The sequence below is a fragment of the Chiloscyllium plagiosum genome, chromosome 31 (genome assembly GCF_004010195.1).
Source record: "Chiloscyllium plagiosum isolate BGI_BamShark_2017 chromosome 31, ASM401019v2, whole genome shotgun sequence".
Classification (NCBI taxonomy): Eukaryota; Metazoa; Chordata; class Chondrichthyes; order Orectolobiformes; family Hemiscylliidae; genus Chiloscyllium; species Chiloscyllium plagiosum.
In genome coordinates, this window is record NC_057740.1 from 39,289,020 (window position 1) to 39,301,687 (window position 12,668).

The 12,668-nt window shown below is 43.5% G+C and overlaps 1 protein-coding gene across 2 annotated transcripts in view; it reads right to left on the reverse strand.

Annotated features, from left to right (window-relative positions):
- Positions 1-12,668, reverse strand: part of LOC122565446 (neurocan core protein-like) — a 251,842-nt gene that overhangs the window by 181,811 nt on the left and 57,363 nt on the right. For both annotated transcript variants that reach the window (XM_043721435.1, XM_043721436.1), the window contains exons 2-3: positions 7,358-7,437; positions 1,997-2,401 (exon numbers count right to left, since the gene is read on the reverse strand). In XM_043721435.1, the coding sequence (XP_043577370.1) occupies positions 1,997-2,401; positions 7,358-7,430 (478 nt within the window). In that variant the 5' untranslated portion in view covers positions 7,431-7,437. The remainder of the gene's footprint in view (positions 1-1,996; positions 2,402-7,357; positions 7,438-12,668) is intronic.

A 12,668-nucleotide genomic window follows, 5' to 3' on the forward strand; every position in this document is an offset into this window, starting at 1 on the left:
ACCCCCGATTCGGCTGGTCATTACTGAGACCCTCTAAGGGTGAGAGCAATGGAGATTGGCAGTTTCCCAAATTGGTTGGCGAGGAAAGGCTTGAGTTCTCAAGAATCTTTACAGCTTTGGAATCGCTTGCAAGAATTTATTCTTCCCCAGGATCTCTTTGCTGCCTGGTGTCCCACCTCCCTGTCCGACCCACCTAAAGCCAAGGTTGACATTATCTGTTCCTTTTGGAGCTGCTGATTGTCTCCAGTGGTGAGCCACACCGTGGCTGGGGTGGCAGGCATGGCTCCACCAGTAGCACTGTCTGAGTGAGGGATCATAGGTATGAGACCTGAGCAGAAGATCTACACTGTCAGTCCCACTGCTGTAGTCAGGAAGTGCTGCACTGTCAAAGGAGCTGTCTCCTAGAGTGTTATGTTAAGCCAAGTCCCATGTTGAGATTTTGAAGCATTTCGGGAAGTGACCAAGTCAATATTTCATCCTCAACTAATGTCACTAGATGTGATCATTGTCTCACTGATGTGGAGATGCCGGTGCTGGACTGGGGTGGACAAACTCAGAAGTCACATGACACCAGGTTGTAGTCCGACTGCTGCTCCAAAAACTTGTGATTTCAAATAAACCTATTGGACTATAACCTGGTGTCGTGTGACTTCGGACTTTATCTCATTGTTGTTTCGGGGAGTTAGCTCTACACAGCTCGATTCCCACACCTTCATTTACAACAGTGTGGACACTGCAAATTCAAAACACTTTCTGGTATCCTGAGGTTGTGAAAGGCATTAGATAAATGTGAGCTCTTTTGTTTGTTATTGAAGGAGTGCCTCTGGTTTATTCTACATATTTGTATCACATTGTGGGGAACTGAGATAGGAGCCATTTAGACCATTAATCCATTCCACCATGATTGATCCTCTATCTCAACACCACATTCCTGCTCTCTCCCCATGCCCTCTTGACATCTTTAACCTCTAGAAATGTATTTATTTCTCAAAATATATTCAATGTGCTTTGCTTCCACAGCCTTCTAAGGCAGGAGGTTCCAGCACCATCAGAGCGAAGACGTCTCTTTACATCTCTGTCCGAAATGGCTAACTGTATATCCTGAGATTTTGGCTCCTTGTTCTGGACACCACAGTCTGAGGGAAATGGCATCTGTGTGGGCAGTCTTTCTGTCCTGTCAGAATTTTATGCAAGATCCCCTCTCAGTCTTCGAAACTCCAGTGATTCCAGGGCAAGTTGACCCAATCTTTCCTCATCCAACAAACCTGCCATCCTAGTCTGTTGAACCTCCTCTGCCCTCACTTCACCGTAATGTCGTTGTACTCTTAATATAGAAACCCATAGGCCAAATCCCACTTTGGCAGTGAGTGGAATTCCAAGTCGATTTTAAAAAGCTGGATTTAGACCTATCCATGTGTGACGGTGATCACGAAATTATCATCACTTGTTGTTCAAAGCCATCTGGTTCACTAAAGTCTTTGAGGGAAAGAAGTCTGTCACCCTGACCTGGTCTGGCCTACTGTGACTTCAGATCTGCAGCAATGCAGTTGACTCTTAACTGCCCTCTGAAATGGGCAACCATTGAGGAGAGGTGATGGCCGAGTGGTATTATTGCTGGACTGTCAATCTAGAGACCTAAGTAATGTTCTGGGGACACAGATTCAAATCCCGTTACGCCAGATGGTGAAATCTGAATCCAATAAAAATCTGGAATTAAGGGTCTAATGATGACCATGAATCCATTGCCAATTGTCTGAAAAACCCATCTGGTTCACTAATGCCCTTTAGGGAAGGAAACTATCTTCCCTACTTGGTCTGGCCTACATGTGACTCCAATGTGGTTGACTCCTAACTGTCCTCTGGGCAATTAGGAATGGGCAGTAAATTCTGCCTGGCCAGAGATGCCCTCATCCCATGGATGAAGGAACAAAAACACAGTTCAAGGGCAATTAGAGATAGGGCGAAATTCTGCCCTAACCACTTTTCCTCCACTTACCCAGGACCTCTAGAGGCACTGTGTCTTGCTCATCATCAATCCCCACAACCACTTCACACTGGTAGATGCCTGTGTCGCTTGCTTGCAGAGAGACAATCTCGAGGCTGGCATTGTAGTGGTAGGGGCCATAGCCAGGCAGACTGGCACGGCCCTGATAGGCCGGGTTTAACTTCACCGTGTTGTTCTTGGCCACCAGCACAGGGATTTCCTTCCGGCTACCACCGTCGAGCAAGACTTTAGTCCACTTGATGCGCGGGGGGTCAGGGAGCAATGAAGGGTCGATGGCCGAGCTTGGAAGCACGGAGAAGACACAGGGAAGGAGTGCTGAGTCTGATAATCCCCTGACCACCGGCAGGTGTTGGACCTTCTTTATGTTCACTATCTTCTCATCGTCCCCTATGGGTGCTGAAGGAGAAATAAACACTTGGTCAATGGCCAAAAGAAAGGCAATTTTACATGTCGAACAACAAACATGGAAACATAGAAACTGGGAGCAGGAATAGGCCATTCCGCCCTTTGAACCTACTCCTCCATTTAATGCAATCATGGCTCCTCATCAAATTTAATTCCCTGTTCCTGCTTTCTCCCCATACCCTTCACCCTATTTATCTCCAAAATATATTTCTATCTTTTTCTTGTAAACATTCAATGTTTTGACCTCAACTGCTTACTGTGGTAGTCAGTTCCATAAGCTCACCATCTCTGAGTGAAGAAATTTCTCCTCATCTCAGTCGAACATGGCTTACCCTATATCCTTAGACTGTGACCCCTGGTTCTCCACTTCCCAGTCATTGGGAAGCTCCTTCCTACATTTATACTGCCTAGTCCTGTTCGAACTTTATGGGTATCACCTTGTCAGACATTCTGAAAGTGAGCCTTCACCCGAGACTAAGCAAGTCGGTCAACATTTTTGAAACGCAGGATTCTCTCTCATCTTCCTGGCTTGCCTCTGTCACTCCTGAAGCAACTGCAGTCTTAGCCCTGAGCACTCCTCCAGAGCAGTCATTTAAAAGTAGACTATCTCCCCAACTGGGAGGGGGGGTAGGCTAGAGGAGTGGGGGTGGGGTGTGGTGTTAGGGAAAGCACCTTGACTTCACCTGCCAGCTTTCGAAGATACTATCACTAGGATCTTGGCATGAGGGCAGTGGCCCATCCTCTGGAGATGTCTATGGTTCCCAGGTGGCCTTGGAGCTGCCTCCAGCTGGAGGAACAGTGTTGAAGCTCACACCCCCTGCAGTTCAGGGCCTCATGAAAGGTATATTGGTCTGGGAGGGTTTACCTTATGAGTCCAGGATGGAATAAACCTGTCTCGCGTTTCTTTGAGTTTGGTTGGGTGAGGGTGATCTAACTGAAATGTTTAAACTGAACCACCATTGTCCTTGCTAAACAGCTACAGTGCTCCTACACAGCCAACCTCCAAAAGTGGAGCATGTTGATCTAAAACGTTATTTCTGTTTTTCTCTCTCCACAGACCTGCAGAGTTTTCCAGCATGCTGAGACCTCAGTACAAATCTCTTTTGTACTTGCAGAAGGACATAAACAATGCTGGATGTTACTGAGTGGTGGTCTTTCTGTAGTCGAAGTGGTGGATTAATCATCTTAACCTCAGCATATGAGGAGTCCTTGGTTTGGCTTCAGAGATTCAGTCAATGAGAAAGACAATTCAAACATGTTAATTTTGTCTTTCTTTGGGGGCTGGGGGGATGGAAATCAGAACAAGAGGGCAGAATCTTCAAATTAGATCTAGACAGTTTCAAAGAAATCATAGAGTTTTACAACTTTACAAAGAGCATTCAGCTCATCATATCTGCACAGACTGACAAATATTGGAAGGAGTGAATTCAAAACACTGTTTCCACATGACCAACTCAATTGATTTGTTAAAGAATAAGATTTTGTAAGGGAAAAGTTATAACACAAAGGTGGGTAAATGTAATTAAGATCCAGATCTAATGTATCAGGAAAAAGATTCCATTAATTTTTTAAAGAATGAGCCTGGGGTTGGACATTGATTGTATTATGAAGTTGCTTCATATTGAATATTGTTTGGAGGACTAACATTTTGAAGGGTTGTGGAAAATTGATTTATTTCACATTTTGTGAGTGTACCTGGATTGGTTTCTTTAAAAGAGTTTGTTGAAAGGTCATGGTGAAGATTGGAGAAATTTTAATAAGGCTTCCTAGATATCACATGATTGATGATAACTGCTTGCTTTGATAGAGATTCTGCTGGGACTGTTTTGAAGATTGACTGGCTTTGAGAATGTTCTTGTTTATATCTGGTTGAGGTGGAGGGAAAGCTGCTAATAGTAAGGGGAGTTGGAGAAAAACTTGCTAAGAACAGGCTGCCCAGTAGATCCCTCCCATTTCTGAAAAGACACCCTCTATATCAGCTCAGAGGAAACACTGATGTCTTGAAAGAGTGATTGAATGAATATCTCAAAAATGTACTTCCTGATCAAGCTGTATCTGCAAAGACCTCTCAGACACCATGACTTGACCACATGTGTCTGAGCATCAGAACAACATCAGAACATTCTACGCTTTATTTGTTTGCCTTCAAGAATAACCCATTAGCCAAAGTGTTTATTTTTTCAGAAAGCCAATGTCTACAAAACAATTTTTTTTTACCCCCTCTTATTCTGAAGAGTGCTTGTGGTATGAGTTTTGGGAATATTTAGAGGGCTATACAGTTACACTTCTATATTACTGTGTAAAGGAGAAAGTGAGGACTGCAGATGCTGGGGGAGTCAGAGTCAAAAAGGTTGGCGCTGGAAAAGGACAGCAGGTCAGGCAGCATCCGAGAAGCAGGGGAGTCAACGTTTCAGGCATAAACCCTTCATCAGGAACATGGAGGAGGAAGGGGGATGAGCACCCCCTATTTATCTCTCAACCCACATTCCCCTCCACATTCCTGATGAAGGGCATATGCCTGAAATGTCAATTCTCCTGCTCCTTGGTTGTTGCCTAACCTGCTGTGCTTTTCCAGCACCACACTTTTTGACTCGATATTACTGTGTATGTTAAACAAATTTTACATCGTCATTGAGTAGGCTTTGTTTTGATATTAAACCAGTAACGGTGTTGATTAAGAAACCTGGTTGATAGATCTTGTTTAAATCATGAGATAGCTAAAGTATTTAAATGATCATCTTGAAAAAGTATTTTTATTTGACGTTGTGAAGTTGTGGAACTAGAGGGACAGTGGTCTCCTCCAGCTTCAGACGTGCCAATTGATATGATGCTTTATCAGCAAGTTAACAGGTTGATAAGCTGCACAGTTACTGAGCAAGGGAAGCCAGGATAGTTCACTGTTCACCAGGGATAAGGCAGAATGGACAAGCTGCCAACTGAAGCTAACTCAGGTTTAAAGAGCAAAAGCATTGAGCTGCAATGTAATTTAATATCAGGGAATGTAATGCATAATGCTGTGAAATCAGAGAGGTTGTGATTATTGTGTAAGGCAGAAAGTACAAGAGGTCATAAGACTGCAATCCTGGAATGGACATTGAGGATCCAACAGCATCATCTTGGGGAGTGTAATCCAGCTCATTATAATCCCTGTCAGATTAGTCCATTTTCATAACTGACACTAACTCCTTGTGGCAAACCTATTAGCTTCACTAAGGTTCAAACTGTACCTTAGAATCGAGTGGTTAGTTTCCTTGGCTGAATAATCAGCGTTTAAGCTTTAATGCCAATCTTTGGCTGTTCCTTTCTGTGGATCTTTAGATTTTGTACAGACTTATAAATTCTTCGTATATTCAAGGCGACTTAATTCAGTATTAACAGAACCTGTTTCACTTTTTAATCTGTCAGTAGGTAATTGTTGGAACTTCAGAAAATCTCCTGATCAAAGGTTCACATAAAAGAGAGAACTTGCATTTGTTTAGCATAGAGTGGGCCAACTCAAATCGCTGCACGGCCAATGAATAACGTTTTGAAGTGGAGGCACCGTTGTAGTTTGGGAAAGGCAGCTGTCAGTTTGTGCACAGTAAGCTCCCACAAACAGCAACGTGGTAATGACCAGCTCATAGGTTTCTCTGGTATTAAGGGACAAACGTATAAAGGAGACTCCAGGGAGAACCCTACCCTTTCCTCTTCAGGACAAAGCAAGTTCAATGCCAAATCCAGATAATTAAATCCCATGATCCAAGCTGATACTGTGGTGCAGTGCTGGGGGAAAGCAACACTGCTAGAGATACCATCTTTTTGGACAAGACATTAAAGCTGAACTGATGCACCCCTGCTCTCTCCAATTGTTAGCGATTCCCCCGATAAGTAGAGTTTCTTCATATCCAGGTAAATAACTGTGAGAAACAAAGCTCACACACTTCAATAATTGCAGTCCGAGACAAAATCTGAATCAGTAGTGTCCTTTATTTTACTCTTGTAAGAGGGTGTGATGTCCAGTGTCTACAAGGCAAGGGACACGCACACTAAATTCAATTAATACACGATATTTATATAATTTGGTTTCTTTGTTTTTCATTGCTCCTCCCCTGTTTACATCTTCCACTTCCCTAAGACCGGCACCTATTACTCCTGTTTACCTCTTGCCTAGTCCGGCCTTGTCTGTGACAAAATGCTTATTTCTGGCCTCACAAGGCCGTTTGACCTCATCTCGCTGTGGGTCATTGTTAGGCATATCCTTTCTTCACCATTATCTACTCCCTCCATCTGTACCTCCCCCTGATCCTTATGACCCTTTTAATTGGGGGTTGTTCCTGTGTTTCTGTAAAAGTGGGAAACAGATGTTTATACCTACGGTTTGTACAGGCGTATTTAGCTTAACTTCATCCCCTCACAGCATCTTATCTATTCGTCTGTAATATCTACCATTGTTTTGCAGTCACGTTTCATTCTGGCATACAATTTTAGCTAATACAAAAACAATTTTGTATTTCCTCCACATAGTTTCCATTCTTGTGGACTCAGCTCTTGGCTAAAACAATTACACACTGATGTGAGTTAATTTACTTTGTATAAGTAAATAGAATTGCAGAAGTAACACTACTTTACCTATATCCCACATAACTATGCTGTAACGAGGGATTAGGTGATTATTTAGTTTGTCCCAGTCTGTAGAAGTTTACTCTGAGCTAATTGACTACTGCATTTCCTGCACTACAATCCTGTCCATATTTCAGAAGGATCTTATTAGCCATAAAGACCATTCTGAGGTTGAGAGACATGCCACAAAAAATTGCAGTTTCTTTCTTAAGGCTGGACACTTGCCAATCTGCCTGTCTCCATGGAAATGTGCCAGTATTGTCTGAGTTAATCAGAGGTGTGCATTGAACTGAATATCCCTTTGATTGCTTGCAATTTATCCTCCAAAGGCCTAGGTCGTAAACCTACCTGTCTCGTGTAGAGATGCAGCAGAAGCCAAGCACAGACAGAGCCAGCCAATATGAAGAGGCACGATTAGCATGCTTAACCTGAAAGAAGAAAGAGAAAATTCCTCTGGTGATTACTCCTAAAGGGTTCTATGAAGAGTTGCTTACAGAACTGGCATTCACTTCGGTGAGTTAGCTCTCACTAGCCCTGCCCCGTCTCCCCTCCTGTTCCTCCCTCACCACCTCCACAGCTGTGAAACAGACACCACACAATAAATATTTTAAAGTCTTGCAACAACGGCTTGCTGGTCATAACTTCACTGTGGGAAATGAATCATTTCAAGGCAATGTCAAACAGGAAAAGACCATGCAGACTGTCCAACACTGTGTTACTCAGTTCTTCACAATATATCCATCCAAAGGTTACGTGATCTCTTGAGAGAATCAGAAATCCATATTTAAGAAAACCCAGCCCTCTGGGTCAAATGAAAAATTGGACAATTTCAACCCATTAGCATATTGAAACCAGGAACCCACCTTGGCCAGGTTTAATGTTGTGCAGTAAACCCCAGACCAGGCTCAATTATACTCACTGCATGCACACGCGCGCACACACACACATGCATGCACGTGCACACACACAAACACATGCACAATCTCACTCACACATGCATACACACATGCATGTACACGTACACATTCACACACACACACACTAACAAACACACACAGACACACACTCTCATTCACGCGGGCGCGCGTACACACACACAATCACTCACACACGTACTCACTCACACACACTCACTCGCACATACACACACACTCAGACAGATAAACACACACTTTCACTCACGCACATACACACTCACTCACACACACACATTCACACACACACACACTCACATGTGCACACACACACGCACACGCATACACATTCACTCACAAACACACACACAGTCACACACACTTGCATCTATATCACCAGATAAGAAGATATTAGAATGGATGCCCAATGTTTGGGAAAATAGGTAGAAAGTTGCTTGAATGGTGAAAGTCAAGCAAAGTTTAGGGTTCAAGGTCTGGGCAGCTGGAGACATGGTGATTAATTCTGGAGTCATTTCAAATCAGGAATATATGTGACACTGTAATTGGACAAGAGCAGAGATCTCAGACGGATGTACAGAGAAAGAGAGTGGAATTTGAAAACACAACTACAGATTATACAATAAATTGGAGTATATGTGTATACACCAAGCAATTTCTGATGGCATACATGCATTGTATCACAATAAGAGTTCACAAAGTAGCGATGCAATCTGTTGCCATTCCTCATGGGACAGTAGGTTTCCCAGGCTGATTCCAGGGATGGTGGGACTGACATATGAGGAGAGGTTGATTAGATTAGGATTGTTTTCACTGGAATTCAGACAAATGAGCAGGGATCTCATAGAGACTTATAAAATTCTCACAGGACGAGAAAGGGCAGACGTAGAGAGGATGGTGGGTGTATCCAGAACCGGGGTCACAGTCTGAGGATTCAGGATGGACTGTTTCGGACGGAGATGAGGAGACATTTCTTCACTCAGAGAGTGGGGGGCCTGTGGAATTCATTACCACAGGAAGTAGTTGATGCTAGTATAGAACATAGAACATGACAGCGCAGTACAGGCCTTTCGGCCCTTGGTGTTCCATTCCATTTTCATCCATATCTTTATCCAATGACCAATTAAATGCCCTTAAAGTTGGCGAGTCTACTACTGTTGCAGACAGTGCGTTCCGAGTGCCTATTACTCTCTGACTAAAGAATATTGAATGTATTCAAGAGGTGGCTAGATATAGCATTTGGGGCGAATGGGATCAAAGGTTACAGGGAGAAAGCAGGATGAGGCTATTGAGTTGGACAATCAGCCATGACCGTGATGAATGACAGAGCAGGATCGAAGGGCCAAATGGCCTCGTTCTATGTTCTATGTACTCTCTGACTAAAGAATATTGAATGTATTCAAGAGGTGGCTAGATATAGCATTTGGAGCGAATGGGATCAAAGGTTACAGGGAGAAAGCAGGATGAGGCTATTGAGTTGGACAATCAGCCATGACCGTGATGAATGACAGAGCAGGATCGAAGGACCAAATGGCCTCCTCCTGCTCCTATCTTCTATGTTTCTATATTTCTATGTATTGGAGGGAAGGCAAGATTAGAGATGACATCAAGAGGATACTCATAGAATTGTAAGTATAGAAGGGCCCTTCAGTCCATCATGTCTGTCCTGCCAAAGTTGTGCTAAATCTACACTAGGATCCTGGAGAAGGACAGGTGATTGGATAAGGAATGGTATCGGAAGGGGGTTATAGGTGAAGAATTAGGGTGCTACTGGAGGGATCAATGCCTTTTTGAGTACAGGTTAGGGGGCAGGTTGAAACATTAACATGGGAGGCCTGCTACCTGAGGGTGAAAGGCCATTCAGGAAGGGACAGTCATACAGAAATAATAATCTCTTTGCATTGTTCATGGAAGACCAAAAATCATAGGGCATCACGTTGGAGGAATAAGACAACGAAAGTTATTTTTTGATACCAGCCTCCATCGTATCTTTGTTGTAATAAGGAAGCAAGGCACTTCTGCTCTTTACTGGGATCGTCTGAATAAAATCAGAGAAATCAGAGAACTGATGGAGGGCAGAATTCAGCCTATCATTTGTGTACTGGCTCTCCAACTGAACAATGTGCCATTCTCAGGTTCCTCCCCACCTACCTTTTTCAGACAATGACCCAATTCCACCTTAAAAGCTTTGATTAAATCAGCTTCTCCACACTGTCATGCAATCTTTCCCAACCACTCGCTGCGTGGTCCTCCCCATGGTGCATTGCTCTTTTGTCAATTGACTCAATCTGTGCCCTGTCCTCATTCTAGATCCTCACCTCCCATTCACTGGCAACAGTTTTCCCCTGTCTGCTGTTGTGGGAAACACATATATAAAACCCAGTCAGGGCACAACATTGCCACAGTACAGGAGCCATCACCTCGAGACTCTAGAGTTCAATTCCAGCACAGTGACTTGTGAAAGTGAATTGAATAAATCTAGTGATTTATGTGCAGACACCAGGAGAATTGACAATGAAAGTTGTACGATTGGCATATTAATATCGTGGCAGGGGTGGTTGGAAAAGCATTTAAAGGGCTCTTGCCAGTGAAGTGTACATTTCACACAGAAATAATCAACAAAAAATATTCCACGTCGCACAGAGAGAAAGTGCCTTTACTCCAACCCTTCATGTGCCAACAGCACCTTCAATAGAAAATCTCCAATCCATCACTGTTGACATTCCCAGGTCCCCTGCCAACTAGTCTTAAGGACTTTCCAAATTAAACTGCCAAATTTTGGATACTTTTTTGTGCTGTGGATAAGTAACTGGGAACTGATAGGAGTTGTCCCTGGGCTAAGTTACATGGGACTATCAGCAACATTGTCAAAAAGTGTGGTGCTGGAAAAGCACAGCCTGTCAAGCAGCATCAGGAATGTTCTGATGCAACATTGAACTGAGGAGGCCATTCACCCCCTCAAAACCATTTAATGAGATCTCAGCCAACCTGTATCTTAGCTTCATCTATTTGCTTTTCTTTCATGGGGGTGCAGTTGGCAAGTAGACAATAGACAATAGGTGCAGGAGTAGGCCATTTGGTCCTTTGAGCCAACAGTAGTAATGGGTAAGGGATGGAGAGGTGTGTTTCTTTAATTCTTTGATGGACTGAGAAGTTAGCCAAACCAACAATTGTTATAGAGTCACACAGCACAGGAACAGACCCTTCGATCCAACCAGTCCATGCCAACCATAATCCCAAACTAAACTAGTCCCACCTACCTGCGCTTGACCCATCTCCCTCCGAAACTTGCTTATTCATGTATAAATGTCTTTTCAACATTGTAACTTTAACTGCATCCACTTCCTCAGAAGTCCATTCCACACATGAACCACTCTCTGTGTAAAAATATTGCCCCACATGTCTTTTTAAAATCTTTGTCCTCTTGCCTTAAAAATAGTCTTGAAATCACCCCCCCCCCCCCCAGGGAAAAGAAACCTTCCCCACACACCCCGACCTTCCCCACACACTCCCACATTCCCCTCACACCCCCACCTTCCCTACCCCTCTTAATTTTATAAGCCTCTGTATGGTCACCTCCTGCACTCCAGTGAAAAAAGTCCCAGCCGATCCAACCTCCCCTTACAACTCAAAGCCTCCGTACCCAGCAGCATCCTCTGAACCCTCTCCAGCTTTACTAATATTATATATAATTTCATTATTTGTTGTCCATCCTTAATTGAAATTGAAATGAATGGCTTGATAGACCTCTCTAGAGGAACCAGATGGACACCACAGCAGATAAGGATCACCATTCCTTCCTTAAAGGGCATGAGTGAAGCAGACGGGTTTTTAATAACAAAAACAGAAATTGCTGGAGAAACCCAGCAGGTCTGGTAGCATCCGTGGAGAGAGAAGCAGAGTTAACATTTCAGGTCCCAGTGACCCTTCTTCAGAAGCAGAGTTACTGGACCCAAAATATAAACTCTGTTTTCGCACCACAGATGCTGCCAGACCTGCTGGGTTTCTTCAGCAGTTTCTATTCTTGTTTTAGGTTTCCAGCATCCGTGATTCTTTGTTTTGGATTTGATGGTTACCATTTCTAAGATTACCTTTTAAATCCAGGGTTGCTAATTGAATTTGGATTCCAGCAACTTCCAGGATGCAATTTGAATCATGTCCCGAGGGCAATACCTTGAGGTCTCTTGATTGTGAGTCCAGTGACATTGCCAATATATCACTGCTCCTCTCAAATAGTTTCCATATTTCTTAATACCGTTGTCCAACAAAAATCCATCAATCTCAGATTTGTAATTGTTAACATGTTAATTAAGTTCATATCTACTGCTTTTCATGAGAGAGAATTATATTCTTAGAGTCAGAGAGTTATACAGGTGCAGCATGGGAAAAAAGTGCCCTTTGGCCCATCACATCTGTGCTGGTCAAAATAATGACCTAACTATTCCAATCTATCCTTTATACCATCTCTGTGTGAGGAAGTGTTTCCCATATTCTCCCTGAGAATGGTCTGGTTTTAATTTTAAGATTTGGTCCCTTTGTCCTGTTCTTACATCCAAGAGAAAACTGGAATTGTCCACAAGGAGGGAAGCAGGTGAAAAGGTGGGTCTCTTTACTGGATGGACCCCACTTCTCCACTTCCATCCCTACATTATCACCCCACTGACCACGACCCACACCTCCACCCACCTTACCCACACACCCCCACCTTCCCCACACACCCCCACCAT